Source organism: Bombus bifarius, unplaced genomic scaffold (genome assembly GCF_011952205.1).
Source record: "Bombus bifarius isolate JDL3187 unplaced genomic scaffold, Bbif_JDL3187 scf7180000008163, whole genome shotgun sequence".
Lineage (NCBI taxonomy): Eukaryota > Metazoa > Arthropoda > Insecta > Hymenoptera > Apidae > Bombus > Bombus bifarius.
In genome coordinates, this window is record NW_022884485.1 from 988,813 (window position 1) to 1,003,654 (window position 14,842).

General features: G+C 40.0%; 2 protein-coding genes across 7 annotated transcripts in view; both read left to right on the forward strand.

The window, feature by feature from the left end:
* The window catches only part of LOC117208882, a 111,110-nt gene that overhangs the window by 83,254 nt on the left and 13,014 nt on the right, over window positions 1-14,842 (forward strand). The window lies entirely within an intron of this gene.
* On the forward strand, window positions 9,906-13,962 carry LOC117208872 (glutathione S-transferase 1-1-like). Of its 6 annotated transcripts, none has more exons than XM_033450339.1 (7): window positions 9,906-10,610; window positions 11,410-11,574; window positions 11,647-11,847; window positions 12,259-12,317; window positions 12,374-12,515; window positions 12,589-12,756; window positions 13,667-13,962. In XM_033450339.1, exons 3-7 carry the CDS (start codon window positions 11,707-11,709, stop codon window positions 13,820-13,822), a joined length of 666 nt encoding a protein of 221 aa, XP_033306230.1. In that variant the 5' UTR covers window positions 9,906-10,610; window positions 11,410-11,574; window positions 11,647-11,706; the 3' UTR covers window positions 13,823-13,962. The 6 variants fall into 6 exon arrangements, with proteins under 6 accessions (XP_033306230.1, XP_033306232.1, XP_033306234.1 ...); XM_033450341.1 differs by having other exon boundaries at window positions 11,410-11,555; XM_033450343.1 differs by having other exon boundaries at window positions 9,906-10,488.

The window sequence follows — 14,842 nt, forward strand, 5'->3', positions numbered from 1 at the left end:
TTTTATGAAACAACAGATTAAGGAGACAAAAGCGAAACGCGCAATTTCCCTTAAGTAATAAACTCATCCACCATATTCATCAGTAGACGCAAACACCTTTTTCAAGGTATTCCTGCCAAATCACCGTGACAGTTACAAGCACGCTTGGTTGCTCTGGGAGGCTGATAACGCCGCGTTGGAATCATTAGCAGTCAACGTTTTTAGAAAAAGAAAATTTCAATAACACGGAACGACCAGGCGAGTTCAGTTCCGCGATCAACGTGCTCCTCCGTCGAAATTATTCCAGCCGCGGGCAACGTCGAAATCGCATTCAACTGTTTGTAGATCGTAACTTAATAAGCGTAAGAATATTTCCTTTCTCTTGACTTATTTCGATCTTTGCTCCTGTATGCCATTAAAAATCCGCCGATAACAAACCTGTGCAAGATAAAAATTTCGTCCGTGATTTCGTAGAGGAAAACATGAAAATGGTCCGCCATTGGAGAGGGTTAATATGCCAAAATCTTTATTTATTCCGCAGACGGTTGCCGATCGTTCGCTAAATCGGCTGCTCTATCGAAGGTCTCGTTATTTATGCGATTATTATTACGCCAGGCGAATACTGGCGGTGGTTAGGTGCCGAGAGTGATGTGTAGCCCTGCGTGTTCGACATCGGAGCCGATAGGGCGGGACTGAAAATTCCGAGGACGTGCTAGGAACGTCGTCCCTCTCGGAGCAATTGTCCAGTTCCCTGTTAGAACTTGACACACCGCTCACGTATAATCTTCCCAGGTTAGCCGATTCCTCGTCAGTGGAAATTGCGAATACACGCACAAAACGCGCGTGCAAATACTCGATCCATAGACGCATCGGCACGTATTTGCTGGGCGTTTTGTAGTACCGTTTCTCCGCATTGCGCCTCGACATCCGACATAATTGCTAGCGTCGGTGGAGAGTAGACCATTGGCTGGAATTAATACCGATTCACAGCAGTCGCATTCGTACGAACAAACGAACGAACGAACGAACAGACGTGCCGCGGCTAGGACCGATAGTTTGTCGAACCAGCGAGCTTCCCTCGCGGCGTTTAAGAGCGCCTAGCATTGAGCCGTAACCGCTTGATATAACTAGCGATCAGCGAATGCTAATAACTATGCTATAGACGACGCAGATAGGGATAATCGGAGGAGCAACTAAGATGATTACTGCTTATTGTTGTATTACGAGATAACTCCTAATGAATCGCCATTACGCGACAAACACGCAATGATCGTATCGTATGCTTAGTGTCGAATCTGTGTTCGGCTCGCTCTTGTTGAAATGGATGAATTTATGGAGCGATGTTGGCCCGGAATACGTATATAAAACGTGTTGGAAAGCGACGATCAGTTTGTTTCGTAAGAGGAAAAGAAAGGTAAAAAGAGCAACGATCCAACTGAAAACTGGTGCATTGTTCCGTCTTATTTCCTTGTGCTGTTTTTAACGAATGTCAACAATTGATTTATCGTAAGAGACGGTGATTTTTATTATTCGTAGTTTATCCTATGTATATGGATTCCCTTTAATCCCTTTAATCCCTTTAATCCTTTAGTCCGTCGTGATATAAACAATACCTTATAATACCGTAATATAATAATACAAAACCGTAACACGCCGTTAGACTCAAATAGAACAACACTCATCGGGTTGATTTTAAAGCTTACCTAGCCTTTCTTTCGAAGAAAGGAAGATTAATCCCGAACGCTTTGTTATTGTCCGTCGTAAGTTCTTTTTATCTCAAACTAATGAAATGACATCGTTAGTTTGCACTACCTCTAAAACTGCCGTTGACAATATAATATATTATTCCTTGCTTTCCTCTTATCATATATCTCAAGAGCAATCAATAGTTACGGAGGATCAATCGTAAATTAAAAAGGAGGATATGTACTTGAAAGGAACGGCAATGAAATTAAAACAGTTTATTCTTCGTTTAAAACTGCGATCGAAAGTTGCGAGGCTTAATTCGATTAAAATCAAATTCGAATAACGAATTTGAATAATTAAAACCTTTTTTATCGTCATTTTTTCAGAAGAATGCTTCTTTTTACAGGAACTCGACGATTGTATCGAACCATTTGGAAAATTGAGTCGATGGAAATTTTTTCGATATATATCGCGAGAACGGAGTGGCAAAGATTTATGGACAGCAAATGTCTAGAGGGGAAATGGGAGATGAAGCGGTTGCAAAGACTTTGAAATAGATGTATCGTTATATTTTTCCAAAGTAGTAGATCGCTCCAAAACATAATCGTTTCTTATACAAACTAAGAAGCGTTTTAAAAGCGCATCGCTTACTCGCGTATTTTCATTTAATATACTAAGAAAGTTCTGGCGTATAAAATAGTTTAATCGTTTAGTTTTCATCGCAAAGCCAAGTCTAGTTTCTAGGTTATCAGGCTGAAATAAATAAATACACGCGTGCGTACAATTGCTTGGCCTTCGCATATTATATATTCTACCGTTTTATATTCTACCGAATATAATCAAACCATCAGTGATACAATTTGAATGACAGCGGAAGAAAATGCCAAAACGTACCTATTCTCCGTACGTACCTAAACTTAAGTTTATGGTAATTTAAAAATAATAAAAATCCACGAGGCTACTTCTTCTCATAGCTCCCGCTGAAATACAAAGCATTACGTCTTCCCTGTTATTTAATTAAGAAGCATCCCGACATTAGTTCACTAACTTTACCTCAATGTCTAGATATTAATCAAGAATAGTCGTTTAAAAGTTTATCGTTTCTACCTTGCCGTAAGAAAAGTTGTTCAAACTCTTCGTTTACATTCTTTCCCTTCAATAATTTCAATTTACCTGTACAATTTGCACGTTTAATCGACGAATAAGTTGGACCGTACGATCGTAAGGTTCGAATCAATTTCACTTTCTTTATATTCGAAGAAACTCATTTCGATTAATATGTGTAACCACACGGTACGCGATATAACGTAGAAAACGTTAAGTAACGTGCGAAACTATGTAAAATATCGAAAGTGGAGTACTCGTGTAAATAATTCTTGCAGCAAATTTATAGCAAAAGATCTCGCGAGTGTAAGATCTCTTACGCTTCTCTCGTATCTCTTTAATTCTCTCTATAAAAATACGAAACTGAAGATACGTAATAAGAATCTGCAGTGTAGTCGTCAGTTACGCGTAATTGCGTTGTTCGTCGCTATTTTCCTTATCTACAAATTTATATTAGATGTTCAGCGCATGAAAGCTGTTCGTAATCGGCGAACTTCGAAACTCGCGTCGGCAATACTCTTGCATGACATAGCCGGTTCAAAGACTTTTCGGCCGCGGTCGTGGATCAAAGTAGCGCGCCAAGTGAACTTTCAAAGGCTTATGAAATTCCAGCAGTCGCTTTTATACGCGAATCGTTGCGCGGTCGCGGATGGTAACGAGCGAATCCGTAAGTTTTTTTCTTTCTAATTAACGACACGGAAAACGTGGTCGCGCGGCCTTTTCAGTCGCGAACCGTTTTCCCGTTGAAGCCGTGTGTAATCTCGCAACCGAGCGTCGAAGGAAACAAAGAAAAACCAAGAATTTTACGTTTGTAAAGGAGGAAAAAACGGGAAACCAGTCGATCGACGAATTGTACGTTGATCAATAGTCAGCGACTATTCTCTCGCGGTAATGATATCTATTCGTTTCGTAAAAAGAGTAACGAATGTTTGATCTGTCGAGGATCGAGCTATACGAGTTAACCAAAATGGAACGTTAACCTCGAATAAGGGCCTAAAGCACATTTGTAACTGTAAGTTTCGCGAGAAAGGTTGGGAAAAGTTTTTAAGTCACGTTATATTTGACAAACTGAATGCGCTTAACGAACGACTATAAAACCATACTCTACCGCTAACTCGATTTTGACTAAAATGTGTTATACGATTCCTGAATTTAAGCGCTCGAATCAAGAAATAGATACAGAATGTCGTTAAATCAATTATATAAAGTCGATGGCGATGATCTAACGAAATATTCAGACAGAGTACCGCTTCCGTTTTAATCGAAACGTATAGGATGTCGTAGCTATAGGATTTTGCATGTTACTCTGTTAATTATCCACGCAATTCGAGGATTTGATTCGCAACTGCTTTGCATTTCTTCCAGCTACCTAGTTTACATATGTCGTGATGCGGGTTTGATGAAGCGGAGGCTTAAAATTCCAGCAGGCCCGTCACACCGGATATGGAATAACAAGCGTATCTCGTAACAGCCAATTCCCTCGACAGCGGAGCTCAAGAAAGCAGACGGAAACTAACGCGTTACCTGCAAGACAGTTCGTAACTCTGTGGAACTCGTTGAAACTCGTAATATCTTTGCTACTTCTCCACTGACAACGAAGAGAACAGATTGGAGATGTATAGAAAGAGAACGGAGCTATCTTCCGCTGGCTGCTTTCGTTCCTATACATCTTCCTAGTTGACGTCATTGTCGACGTCCTGGACTCGGCATAGCCGTGCTGATGGTCGCTGTTAGTCAACGAAAGCCTTTGATCCTTTACCTCCTACCGCTTCCCTTTCGAACAGCGTACATGCGAACACCGAAATGTTGCGCCACTTTTATCTCATCGATTTTGATTTCATTAACCCGGAAACCTCTACCAATATCGCGAACATCGAGACACAGATTTCTGTTCCGAAACTTATCGATCAACGGAGCCAGAGCAGCGTGCAAATCTTATTAAGGATCGAGAGACTCTGAAGGAATTTTAGCACGCCACGAGGAAAAGCAGCTGATTCGGATTAAGTTTCGACCGATGGAAATGCGTGGAAAGAGACAGAGAAAAGAGGAACTAACATGGTTGTATAATCGGCGGCCGGCTGGTTTAAAATTTATCACTTTTGGCTGGAGGCCGTGCTCGTAAAATACATCTGGCCTTAACGGGATATCGATGAAAGCGATCGGCGTGTGTTTTCGTGAACGGCGGGCGACCACCACGTATAAACCAGCCCCTCCCCCTCCTGCGATGTGTAATAAAGTGGATCAATTAAGGCGGGCAACGATGGAAATTTAGATGTTAATTAACCCACGGTCTAGAATATGGATGGTGTTTGAATGTAGCGATGGATTAATTTCGCCGAAACGTTTACCCCCGCTTAAGCGGAAAAGCAAGAATTGTTGGCGAAGCTGTGCCACTAATTAGATGAAAAAATATCGCGCGTAACCGCTGGTTTCGTCGTAGAAAATGCATTTCGGTTCTTGTTGATAAATATAACGTGGAATTAAATGACACGGTCTCGCTTTAATATCCTTTAATTGATATTAAAAAGTCCAACAGGCTTTCGTTTCCGTTTGTTTTAGCATTGTGCCATTTACATGTAACCCAAATGAAGGTAAAATTAAACGGTTCGGTAATTGCTAGCGATATGCGTTGTAATATTTACTGGCATCTGACATCTTCGTGCACGTACAAACGGTTTGACGATGATCGTGTCAATAATTAGACAAGTTTCTACCATTAAAGCTATTTAATCGCTGCAATAATTCACGACTCAGGCAGCAATATCTATGTTTGTTCGAGCGAATATAACGCGATATAAACATTCCGTTGCCAATGTGTGAAGCAACGCGTTTGTTGTTCAGAATGCACCGTACAATTAAATTGATACTCGTACGAAGTACGTTAACGATCATCGTTAAATATTTATCTAACTTTAATCCCACTTTGTGAATTCACTTGCACGTCGTAGTAAAGAACGCGGAAATAATTTTTTTTTTTTTCAAAATACCAAAGCAATAAATTGAAAAACTAGCATGCGCAACATCATCGCTTTTTTCTGTGGCTTCTGAACGGCTCGATTATCGGCAAGCCATATTTCAGTTCGTAGGCAGTTCGCCGTTCACAATTTCCTGAAAAGTACTTTACCTTTCTTAATGGTGTGTACATACACGTACATACATACATGTATGTAATAATAATGGTGCTCGTGCGTCGTGCTACTGGAGACACGTCGAATGAAAGACGCGGCTGAATTTGTACCGCGCATCGTCTGATTTAACTCCATTTAGTCTGTCAATCATTCGGAGAAATGTATATTAGCAGGCTCTGAAGCGTGTCGTTTCAACAACGGCGACTAAACGATCTTCGATGGTATGCAGTTCCAAGCGTCATAAAAATTAAACCAGGCTTTCCATCGAAGTCGTCGAATTATTCATAACCTACCGAACAAAGCTATTTCTACAAATGAAATATTCACGGGGACTATACAGGATTCTCAGTGAAATCCAACTACCAATGGTATCTACTCAGGCTTCGGTAACGTTACGAAGTAACGCTAATACCCTTGCATACGGACAAGTCGTTGGTGAAAAAATAAATCTGCAAATATTGGGTTCGTTGGGGAAAGAAAGCAGTCGCCTGAGCCGCGGACAATCGACTATTGACAATGGTCCAGGCGATGGCGAATTTCGCGACCTACGGCACAAACGCAACGTTCCAACGTTACTAACCATCGATTGTCCGTATCCCGAGCGAGAGAAGCAACGAACAAACGTGGGAGAGACGCACAGCGAGAAATACAGAGAATGGGAAATTAACGAAGCTAGAAAAGAGGGAGACGGATCGGGTCGGCTCGACTCGGGTAATCGCAGGGCGAGCGTCAGAGTGGGAACGAGGACTGAAACGAAAGGGCTAGGCTATCTCGGCTAGATGCCGCATTTCCATGACGGCGTCGATGAGCCGAGAACGATCGCGGCTATTCCATTTTCCATTCGAGTGGATCCGCTCGCTTAATCGATAGTTACAGCGCAGACACGCCCGGCGCTAGCTGCGATAACTCGGTCAGCGTAAGCACGAGACTCGACCAGGTCAGCGAGCCAGATGCAAACTCATTTCGCGACGTTATCGACGGTCGGCCAGACGCGATAGCGGTTATCAGTACCGTTTCGTGAGATTTAACGAGACACGCGGAAAGTTCGCGCGGAACCGGAGGAATCGCGCGAGTCGTGCACCCCGAAATTATAAAAGGGTGCATGCTGTCTCTGTCTTTCTGTTATCTCGCGAGTACAACCTCCAAAACAAACGCGTGGAATTCGATTTTAAGATTAACGGTGATATGCTCGCGACGATCTTGATAATCGGTAGGATCACGTCGATCCGTGGTCAAGTACAGTAATTAAAGGATTAATCGTACCAGCGGTAGGTATCAGATCCGCGCCGTGCTCACGGCATTATCGTTCGTCCCACTTCCGCTTCGTTACACCTCCAACGGATCGAACCCCGTAGCATTTGTCAACCATATGAATAGCAACGCGTAAATAATTTACACGGTCGAACGATTGATGTATATTACAGCTGATTCGATGTGTCGTGCTCTAAGGACGGACTCGCTCAGGTGGTCGACGAGGATCAGCCAGGGGACAGATGGAATTTCTTTCGCGTGAATTTCATAAAAGCATACACGTACGAATAGTTACGACGACCATTGCGATGAAAGCATTCGGAACGTCTTCGAGTTTTCAGAAATTGGTTAAACTTTGACAATTAAATAGGACATAAATTATGCGATGATTGAACGCGGAGCAAAAATAAATCGCTTGATATTTGTTTCGCGCTGTTCCACAGAAACGGAGACATTTTTCTGTGGATGAAATAGCATAAATTGCGGAAGTTGTTTGAATTTGCGGAATTGCGAGATACGTCGATATTTTTATTGTTCGATCGAGAACGATACCGTTTAAAGATAGAGATGGCAAAATATTTAAAAGATTGGATTAAAAGGTGAGGAATTTCAGAAACAACGTCAGTTTGGAATTATTCGAGAATATTAAAGATTATCTCTCAACGCATATGTAGAGTGTAAATGGTTTGGTAGCTCTACATACAGTAGCGGTAGTGAAATTTATCGAGCTAATTTCGGCTAAATAGCCATTTCACTAACTCGCAACGCACAAAAATCAATGTTGCTACGATTAAACTCGGCCGATTAAACCCCTGTTTTCAACGTGAACTTTTAATTCCTTGGTACAGGATTAATCGCCAAACTTAAAAATCATTTTATCTAATTCAAGAAAAATAATATTTTGCATAAAAATACGTATTACGTTCGTCGATAATTTTTGTAAATCAGATGCTTGATATTTCTGTTATACTCTATTTGCACGTTTTGCTTGCGGAAGATGTAAAAAATATACGACACAGAATAAAGAATTGCTGGATGGAACAACGTATTAAGCCAATGGCTACGATTAGCGATCGGTTGACTGTAACAAACGAACGCGAATAGTTTTCAAATAGCAACGAAATAACGAGACGAGTAGATTGGTAACGAGAAATGAACTGAAAACGATCGAGCTTGGTACGTTCGATCGTATAACCGGTTAACTTACTAAAGTTATTGTAATCATCTATATATTTGATACCTGTCAACATATATTCGCATATTTTCGCAACGATGCTTTCTCGCATCTGCCATTTATAAATTTCGTTCGTGCATTGTACATTGAACACTGAACACAACGAATAATCAAACCGTGCACGTAGCATTTTAAAATTCGATAACTGTAAAGCAAAATAAAGGTCGTGAATTTTGATTATCGAATTGAAAATTAATAGCGGTAAATATTGGAATTTCTTACCAACGAATAACATAATGGGATCTGGTATAATAGGATACAAGATATCGTTCCGAATTATAATTACGATAAATGAATCAGAGTGTAAACGAAATTCTTCGCGTATCCTCGCGTTAGAAATTCTTATCCTTATAATAGGAATATGATGCCTCCGTGGTGGAAATGTTCGATTTTTAAGGGTTAGAACGACTGTATACTTAAAAATTCGAAAATATTCGTCCTCGTACGAATTCTATGAAAATTCATCGTAGTACATGTAAAATCCGCTGCTCGTTCTAATTTACAGCTCAATTAAGTTCGATCTGTTAAAAAGAAACCGAAAAATTGATTATCAATTAACATAATGGATGCAAATTGATCGTTGTTTCCACTGGTAGAAAATATCGTGAGTTTCGCTAACGTGAATGGACGTGGTCTTTATTTACGGTTGAGCATCGGTTGATAATCGTTTAAATGGCGATTAAACGAAAACTCGTCGCCGGGGTTGTACGCGAATAAATTGAACGAGGGCGCGGCCGCACGCGGACGCATTCATTCGCGACCAAATTACATGCTCGTTCGCCGAATAATCGATGTTTCTAGTTGTCCATGACATCGTTAAAACGACACGTTTTGCTGATGCTCCGACGGAGAAATAATTGGCGCGCGAGAACAGTCCACGTTCAGCCGTATGAATTTATGAACAACCTAGCGGAGCGTTACAATGGCGCGCGGTTATTCTTACGCGCAGTCGCGATGTATTTTCGCAGCCAATTAAAATTATATCGCAGTAACAAGTCACATGTAACTGTCCGGTAAAATGAGATCGCACCCCGGCCTCCCAGGTGACGACGATAATGAAGGAAAATTTATTGAGATGAACGAGCGCGAACGTTCGCGGGAACACCGCGACAATCCCGCGTACGGCGTGCTTCCAGCTTGATAACCAGTATCCTTTTAACAGTTATCTATCGCGAAGTTTCTCGAACACGACGGAGCCACGATGATATCAAGCCTTAATTCTTCTTCCTTCTTCTTCGTTCGCCTTTTCCTCCTCCCGCGAAATACGATTATCGACGGCCAAAAAGAAATTTATCTACGACAATGGATTATTACTGGCGGTTTTCAGCCAGTGTACCGTACAAATTTTGGAAACGTGGAATATTTGACGACTTAGTTAGAGGCACCGATCGCTTTTCCTTTAAATCGTCAAATGGAAACAAAAATAATCGTCCGATGCGAATACCCTGTATCGAAAGACTAGACGACTACAAATTACAAAAAACGATCAGAAACCTATATATTCGTTCGTGTCCTGTCGCAAAACTATCCATAAGTCCGCGAAATTCGTTCGACGAACACGCGCCACTGAAACAAATGGTGTGTCTACGCCTGCTAATTAAAGCCATTGAAAAGGGCATCGTTGCTATAAATAATATCCAGTCGAAAGCTCTATATATAAAACGATAGAACGATTCGCTGCAAACATTTGCCTACGATTTGTTACGCTGCAACCCGTTCATCGTAAAACATCGTGGCTGTTTTGGATTTCAATCGTAACCGCCTGCAGCCTGCAACGAAACGTTGTTCGTGGATTAATACGATTTTCCCTGTCGTGGCCGTCAACATTGGTCGACAACGTGCACCAGTAACCATAGTCGTACCTGCACCTGTATCCGTACCTACCCGGTGCTCGTATCCATATCCGTGCCAGCACCCATACCAGCTTTCACAATCGCCTCCGCATCCGCCAACCTATCACGAAGCGACGCGATTACTTTTCAGTTTCAATCGCGACCACCCGAGGCTTGTTTTCATATCGATCGCTACCGATGCAGCCTTCGAACGCGTCCAGCAATATCGTCGTTACACTTTGACGCTTATGTTTGGCGTTACGACATCACTATGGTAACTTGATGTACCGTTCGACGTTATGTGTTTGCTTTTGCTTCGTTGGACGTATTCGAGTTCTATTCGCGAAACCTACGGATTTCCTGCGGTGTAGCCGGTTAATCGGCGAGAAACCTGCGGTACGTTATTTCGCAGTCAGTTACTCGAATGATCGATTAGGAAATCGTTAACATATGCACGCGTACGCGTATGTGAAACAGTGTAGGTTCTAAGGTGGTTCGTCACTCGAAAATTGTTAAAAACGTGTCGTCCAAATGAAAGGAAATAAGAACAAAGGAAAGTATTCTGTCACTTTGCGATTAATGCCGATTAACGTTGCGTTTAGCAATATCGTACGATGTGAATTAGTACGAAGGGAAAAAGTAAATTCCTTACGTCGAGCTTCTCTTATTTCAGAGTGATCTTCCTTGCGCTATTTTGAATACGCTATTTTGAAATAAAATATCGTATCGTTTGATCGATGCTTGACGTATAATATTTTACTCTGTGTATTGTTTTTCTTAATTTTATCACACGAAGGATTCGAAAATACCTCATAAATCGAAGATAATGTACAAAAAGTTGTCTGAAAATGTAATCTAAATTCTCGAAATTCTCGAGTCATGAGACACGTACTTTCACAAACTCAACCCGATTCGCATTTCAGATTCTCGCACATCTCCATCTACCTGATATCTTACATCAGTTATCAGAAGAAACGTGTAGAAAGAATATTTAAAGAATATTTAACTTACAAATAACTATAACGATATATTTTGTCGAATCTTTCACCAAATAAATTTAGTAATTTAATATATTACGCACGCGAACATAGTAATTAATAATTTCGCATCGTATTTCCAGTAAATTCGTAACGATAAAATAATAAGAAATAATAACAGTTCGTCTATCGTTTTAAAACGCCATTTGTCCTGCCAGTCTCTCGTTTACATGATCGAGTTATACTCTGAGCGACCGTACTCTTCGAGAAAGATTTCCATAAAAATCCGCACGATCTGGTCAATACCCTTCCAATCCATAGGATCTGAGATACGGTAATCATGTGAATTTGTATGCGAGCCGAGGTACATGTGGATGCAAAATGTAAAGATTCGAAAGATTCTTTATGTTGGATCTACTGTATAAAAATCTCGTTTGCGCGCAATGACATTTCAGAAGCAAAAGAAAGAAGAGAAAACCACGTTGACACGAAAAAGGTAAAGGAAGATCGAAAAGATGCCAATTGATTTATACGGCCTTGTGTATAGTCCGCCATGTCGGTCAGTTCTACTACTGGCAAAAGCGATTGGAGTCCACTTGAACCTGAAAACGGTTTCCCCCATGGACGGAGAACATATGAAGCCTGATTTCCTAAAGGTCCGTTTGATTTTGTAATCATATAACGGTAGAATATTTTTGGGAAAGATTTCTCGCGAAATATATTAAAAATTGATGATTTACTATAACAAAAACGTAAATAATAGTTATATTCGAAGCGCTGCATCTATTTAGAACAAATAGAACAAATTGAAAATGTCTTACGGTTTCTGTCATAAAATTAAAGGAAAAACGTATGTAGTATTAATAATATGCGTAACTAAATCATGATTGACACCTAAATACTAATAATAGTAAGCTGATTTTATTTAATCGAAGAGTCGTCTATATAATGTTATGTACTTCGATAGGATTTGCATTCCCATCTTATCGATGAAACAAAGACGTTCGTTTTAATAATGCATGGCTTTCTTATTCGCCGTGTATTTACACAATTATTACGCTTTTTAGCTAAATCCTCAGCACGTGATACCGACGATAGACGATAACGGATTCATTCTGTGCGAAAGGTATGCAACGATTATTTATCATCCGCGTGAATTCGTTCGTAATGTCGTGCTTACAGTCGGCCAATTATGGGATATTTGGCGAGCAAGTACGCCAAAAATGACTCTTTATACCCAAAAGATCCGAAAAAGAGAGGCATGGTGGACCAAATGCTATACTTTGACGCCGGCTCGCTTCACGAGAACATGATTAAATGCTACGTACGTATACTCTCTAATATTTTTATTGCCGTAATTATTCGTATCATATATATATTACATCGTAAAATATTAGTATCCAGTAGCGTTACATGGAGCACACTCCCTGAACGAGGAAGACGTACAAGCCGTAGAAAAATCATGCGAATTGTTGAACACGTATCTGGAGAATAGAGAGTTCGTTGCCGGTGATACTCTTACCATCGCTGATTTTGCCATCCATACGACTATTTGCATTTTGTTGGTAAGTGTGTAGGCATCCGAAAAAGCATCACGTAATCGAATAATCGATTTACGTAATGAAAAATAGAATTAGATATATAGCGTGTATATCGATAGTGGGGAAATGAAAACAAAAATGAAATTTGATATTTAAGTAACTGGCGAAAGAAAACCACGACCCCTTACCGATTGCTTTCTGGAGCAATAGCGAATTTCTACGTTGTAGAAAATGTACAAGTAACAAGTAAAGCAAAGAAAAAAAATGTCTCGACAAAAGAGACTCGCAGGGTTGAAAGTGACTCTTTGACATCAAACGGTTCGTTTCACGTTAATTGACGTTGAAGTTAGGATAAAAAGCAGCAAAAAAAGAAACATAATGCACTCTGTCACACGAGCTTTGATCGTTTAACAATACATCGAACTTTATCTTGATTCCCATTAAGCCGCTATAACAGAAAGTAGGTTATTCCGAGATTACGCTAAATTACAAATCTCATTGTAATTTATAACTTAGCGACAATTATAGGTAACGAAATATGTATAAATAACTTGAAAAGAATAGTTTTACTATTTACATTTTAATATTCAACGAAAACGTATGCTTCTTTGTGTAATGTAACTTTCAATTCCGTTAAATGATATTACGTGCCAATAATGTTTTCATTCGACAGAGTAGCGATTCTGTTTCAGTTAATAAATTCCGTCCGTTTTCATTTTCTTGCTCCGTCTAACTAGTCTGTAAAAAATATCGTAACTATCATTTTACGGAACGTTATTCTCGCTCGCTTTTAAACGTCTGCTCATAGAAATGGAAGTAGAAACGCGTTATATCGTAAACGTAGCTGGAACCGTACTAACAGTATACGGTCGATATTATAAAAAGGTTGAAAGATGAAATATCATCAACAGGGTGTAATATATTTTGTTGACAGTGCTTCGACTTCGATATTGGTCGATACGACAATGTGGCTGCCTGGTACAATCGTTGCAAGCAACTCCTGGATAAATTCGGTTTCGAGGATGTGCACGCCCCTGGGACAAAAATGTTTACCGAATTGTATCAGGCGAATTTAGGAAAATCTAGTTAACTCCGTGGTTGTAGAATACAATGATAGAACCGTGAACTCGATGCTCGTATACCGATGATCGAGATTAGACATGAAACCTATTCCATCGTTTCGTAAATCATCGTTTCGTTTAACGAGAACCTTGTCTCGTTAAGAATAATTTTCACCAAAAAAAGGTATTAAAATCATCGATTATTTATTATAGCTTAAATTGAAAGACAAATATAATTAAGTAACGAGTATATCGATAAAATACAACGGTTATTTTCCAATCCTCCCTTTCTTCTTATAACTTATAATAAGCTATTAGAACTATAAACAAATTTGTTTGCGCCACACCAATTATTTTATATCTATCAATTACTATAAATACGTACAATAACGATAATTAAGATATATTACCGATAAATCAAACGCTACAATTTCATGATATCTATATCGTACAACGTAGCGAACGTTTCACCTGGTTGCCTTATATCATCTTTAACGCGCAACATCCATCAGTTATCGATTATCTCGTAACATATTATTCGCGTGCTTGTCATAACCTTTCCGAAATTTATTTATCTACTTGTCTGCAGCCTGATTTCAACGAACTATACTCTATCAGATTCTATGATTAGCACGTGGAGTTGGAACTACGATTCGTCTTCGACAATCCGGAAATCCACGTGGAATCGAGACTCGTCTTCTGCAATTAGATAAACATTTCTACTGACGTTTGTGGTATCGATCTTTCGATGACAACACGATATTCGCGCGTCGTTTATAAAGACACTCCTCGCGACGACTGACTCGGTTAGATAGTTTGTAATTATAGCGATGTGCTGTTGAAAAGTACATAGTTAAATTTGCCTTGCGTGTTCTGGTACTTCTCCCAATACCTTTATATCTATTCCGATTATTTGTCGCAAATCAACCGACTGAAGTTTCCAGCACGGCAGCTAGAGAGTTTCGGTTCATTTCAACGGCTTTCGTTTCGTAGTAGAATCCGTTTATCGATCACGTCCAAATATTGTTTTCGGTGAAACACACGGTTCG

What these genes read in the sequence shown, in the direction of transcription:
- LOC117208872 (XM_033450339.1), top strand. Translation starts at nt 11,707, where the DNA reads ATGCCAATTGATTTATACGGCCTTGTGTATAGTCCGCCATGTCGGTCA. An exon ending in TGAAGCCTGATTTCCTAAAG is followed by an intron (nt 11,848 to 12,258) that starts GTCCGTTTGATT and finishes TACGCTTTTTAG; the next exon opens with CTAAATCCTCAGCACGTGAT. An exon ending in GGATTCATTCTGTGCGAAAG is followed by an intron (nt 12,318 to 12,373) that starts GTATGCAACGAT and finishes TCGTGCTTACAG; the next exon opens with TCGGCCAATTATGGGATATT.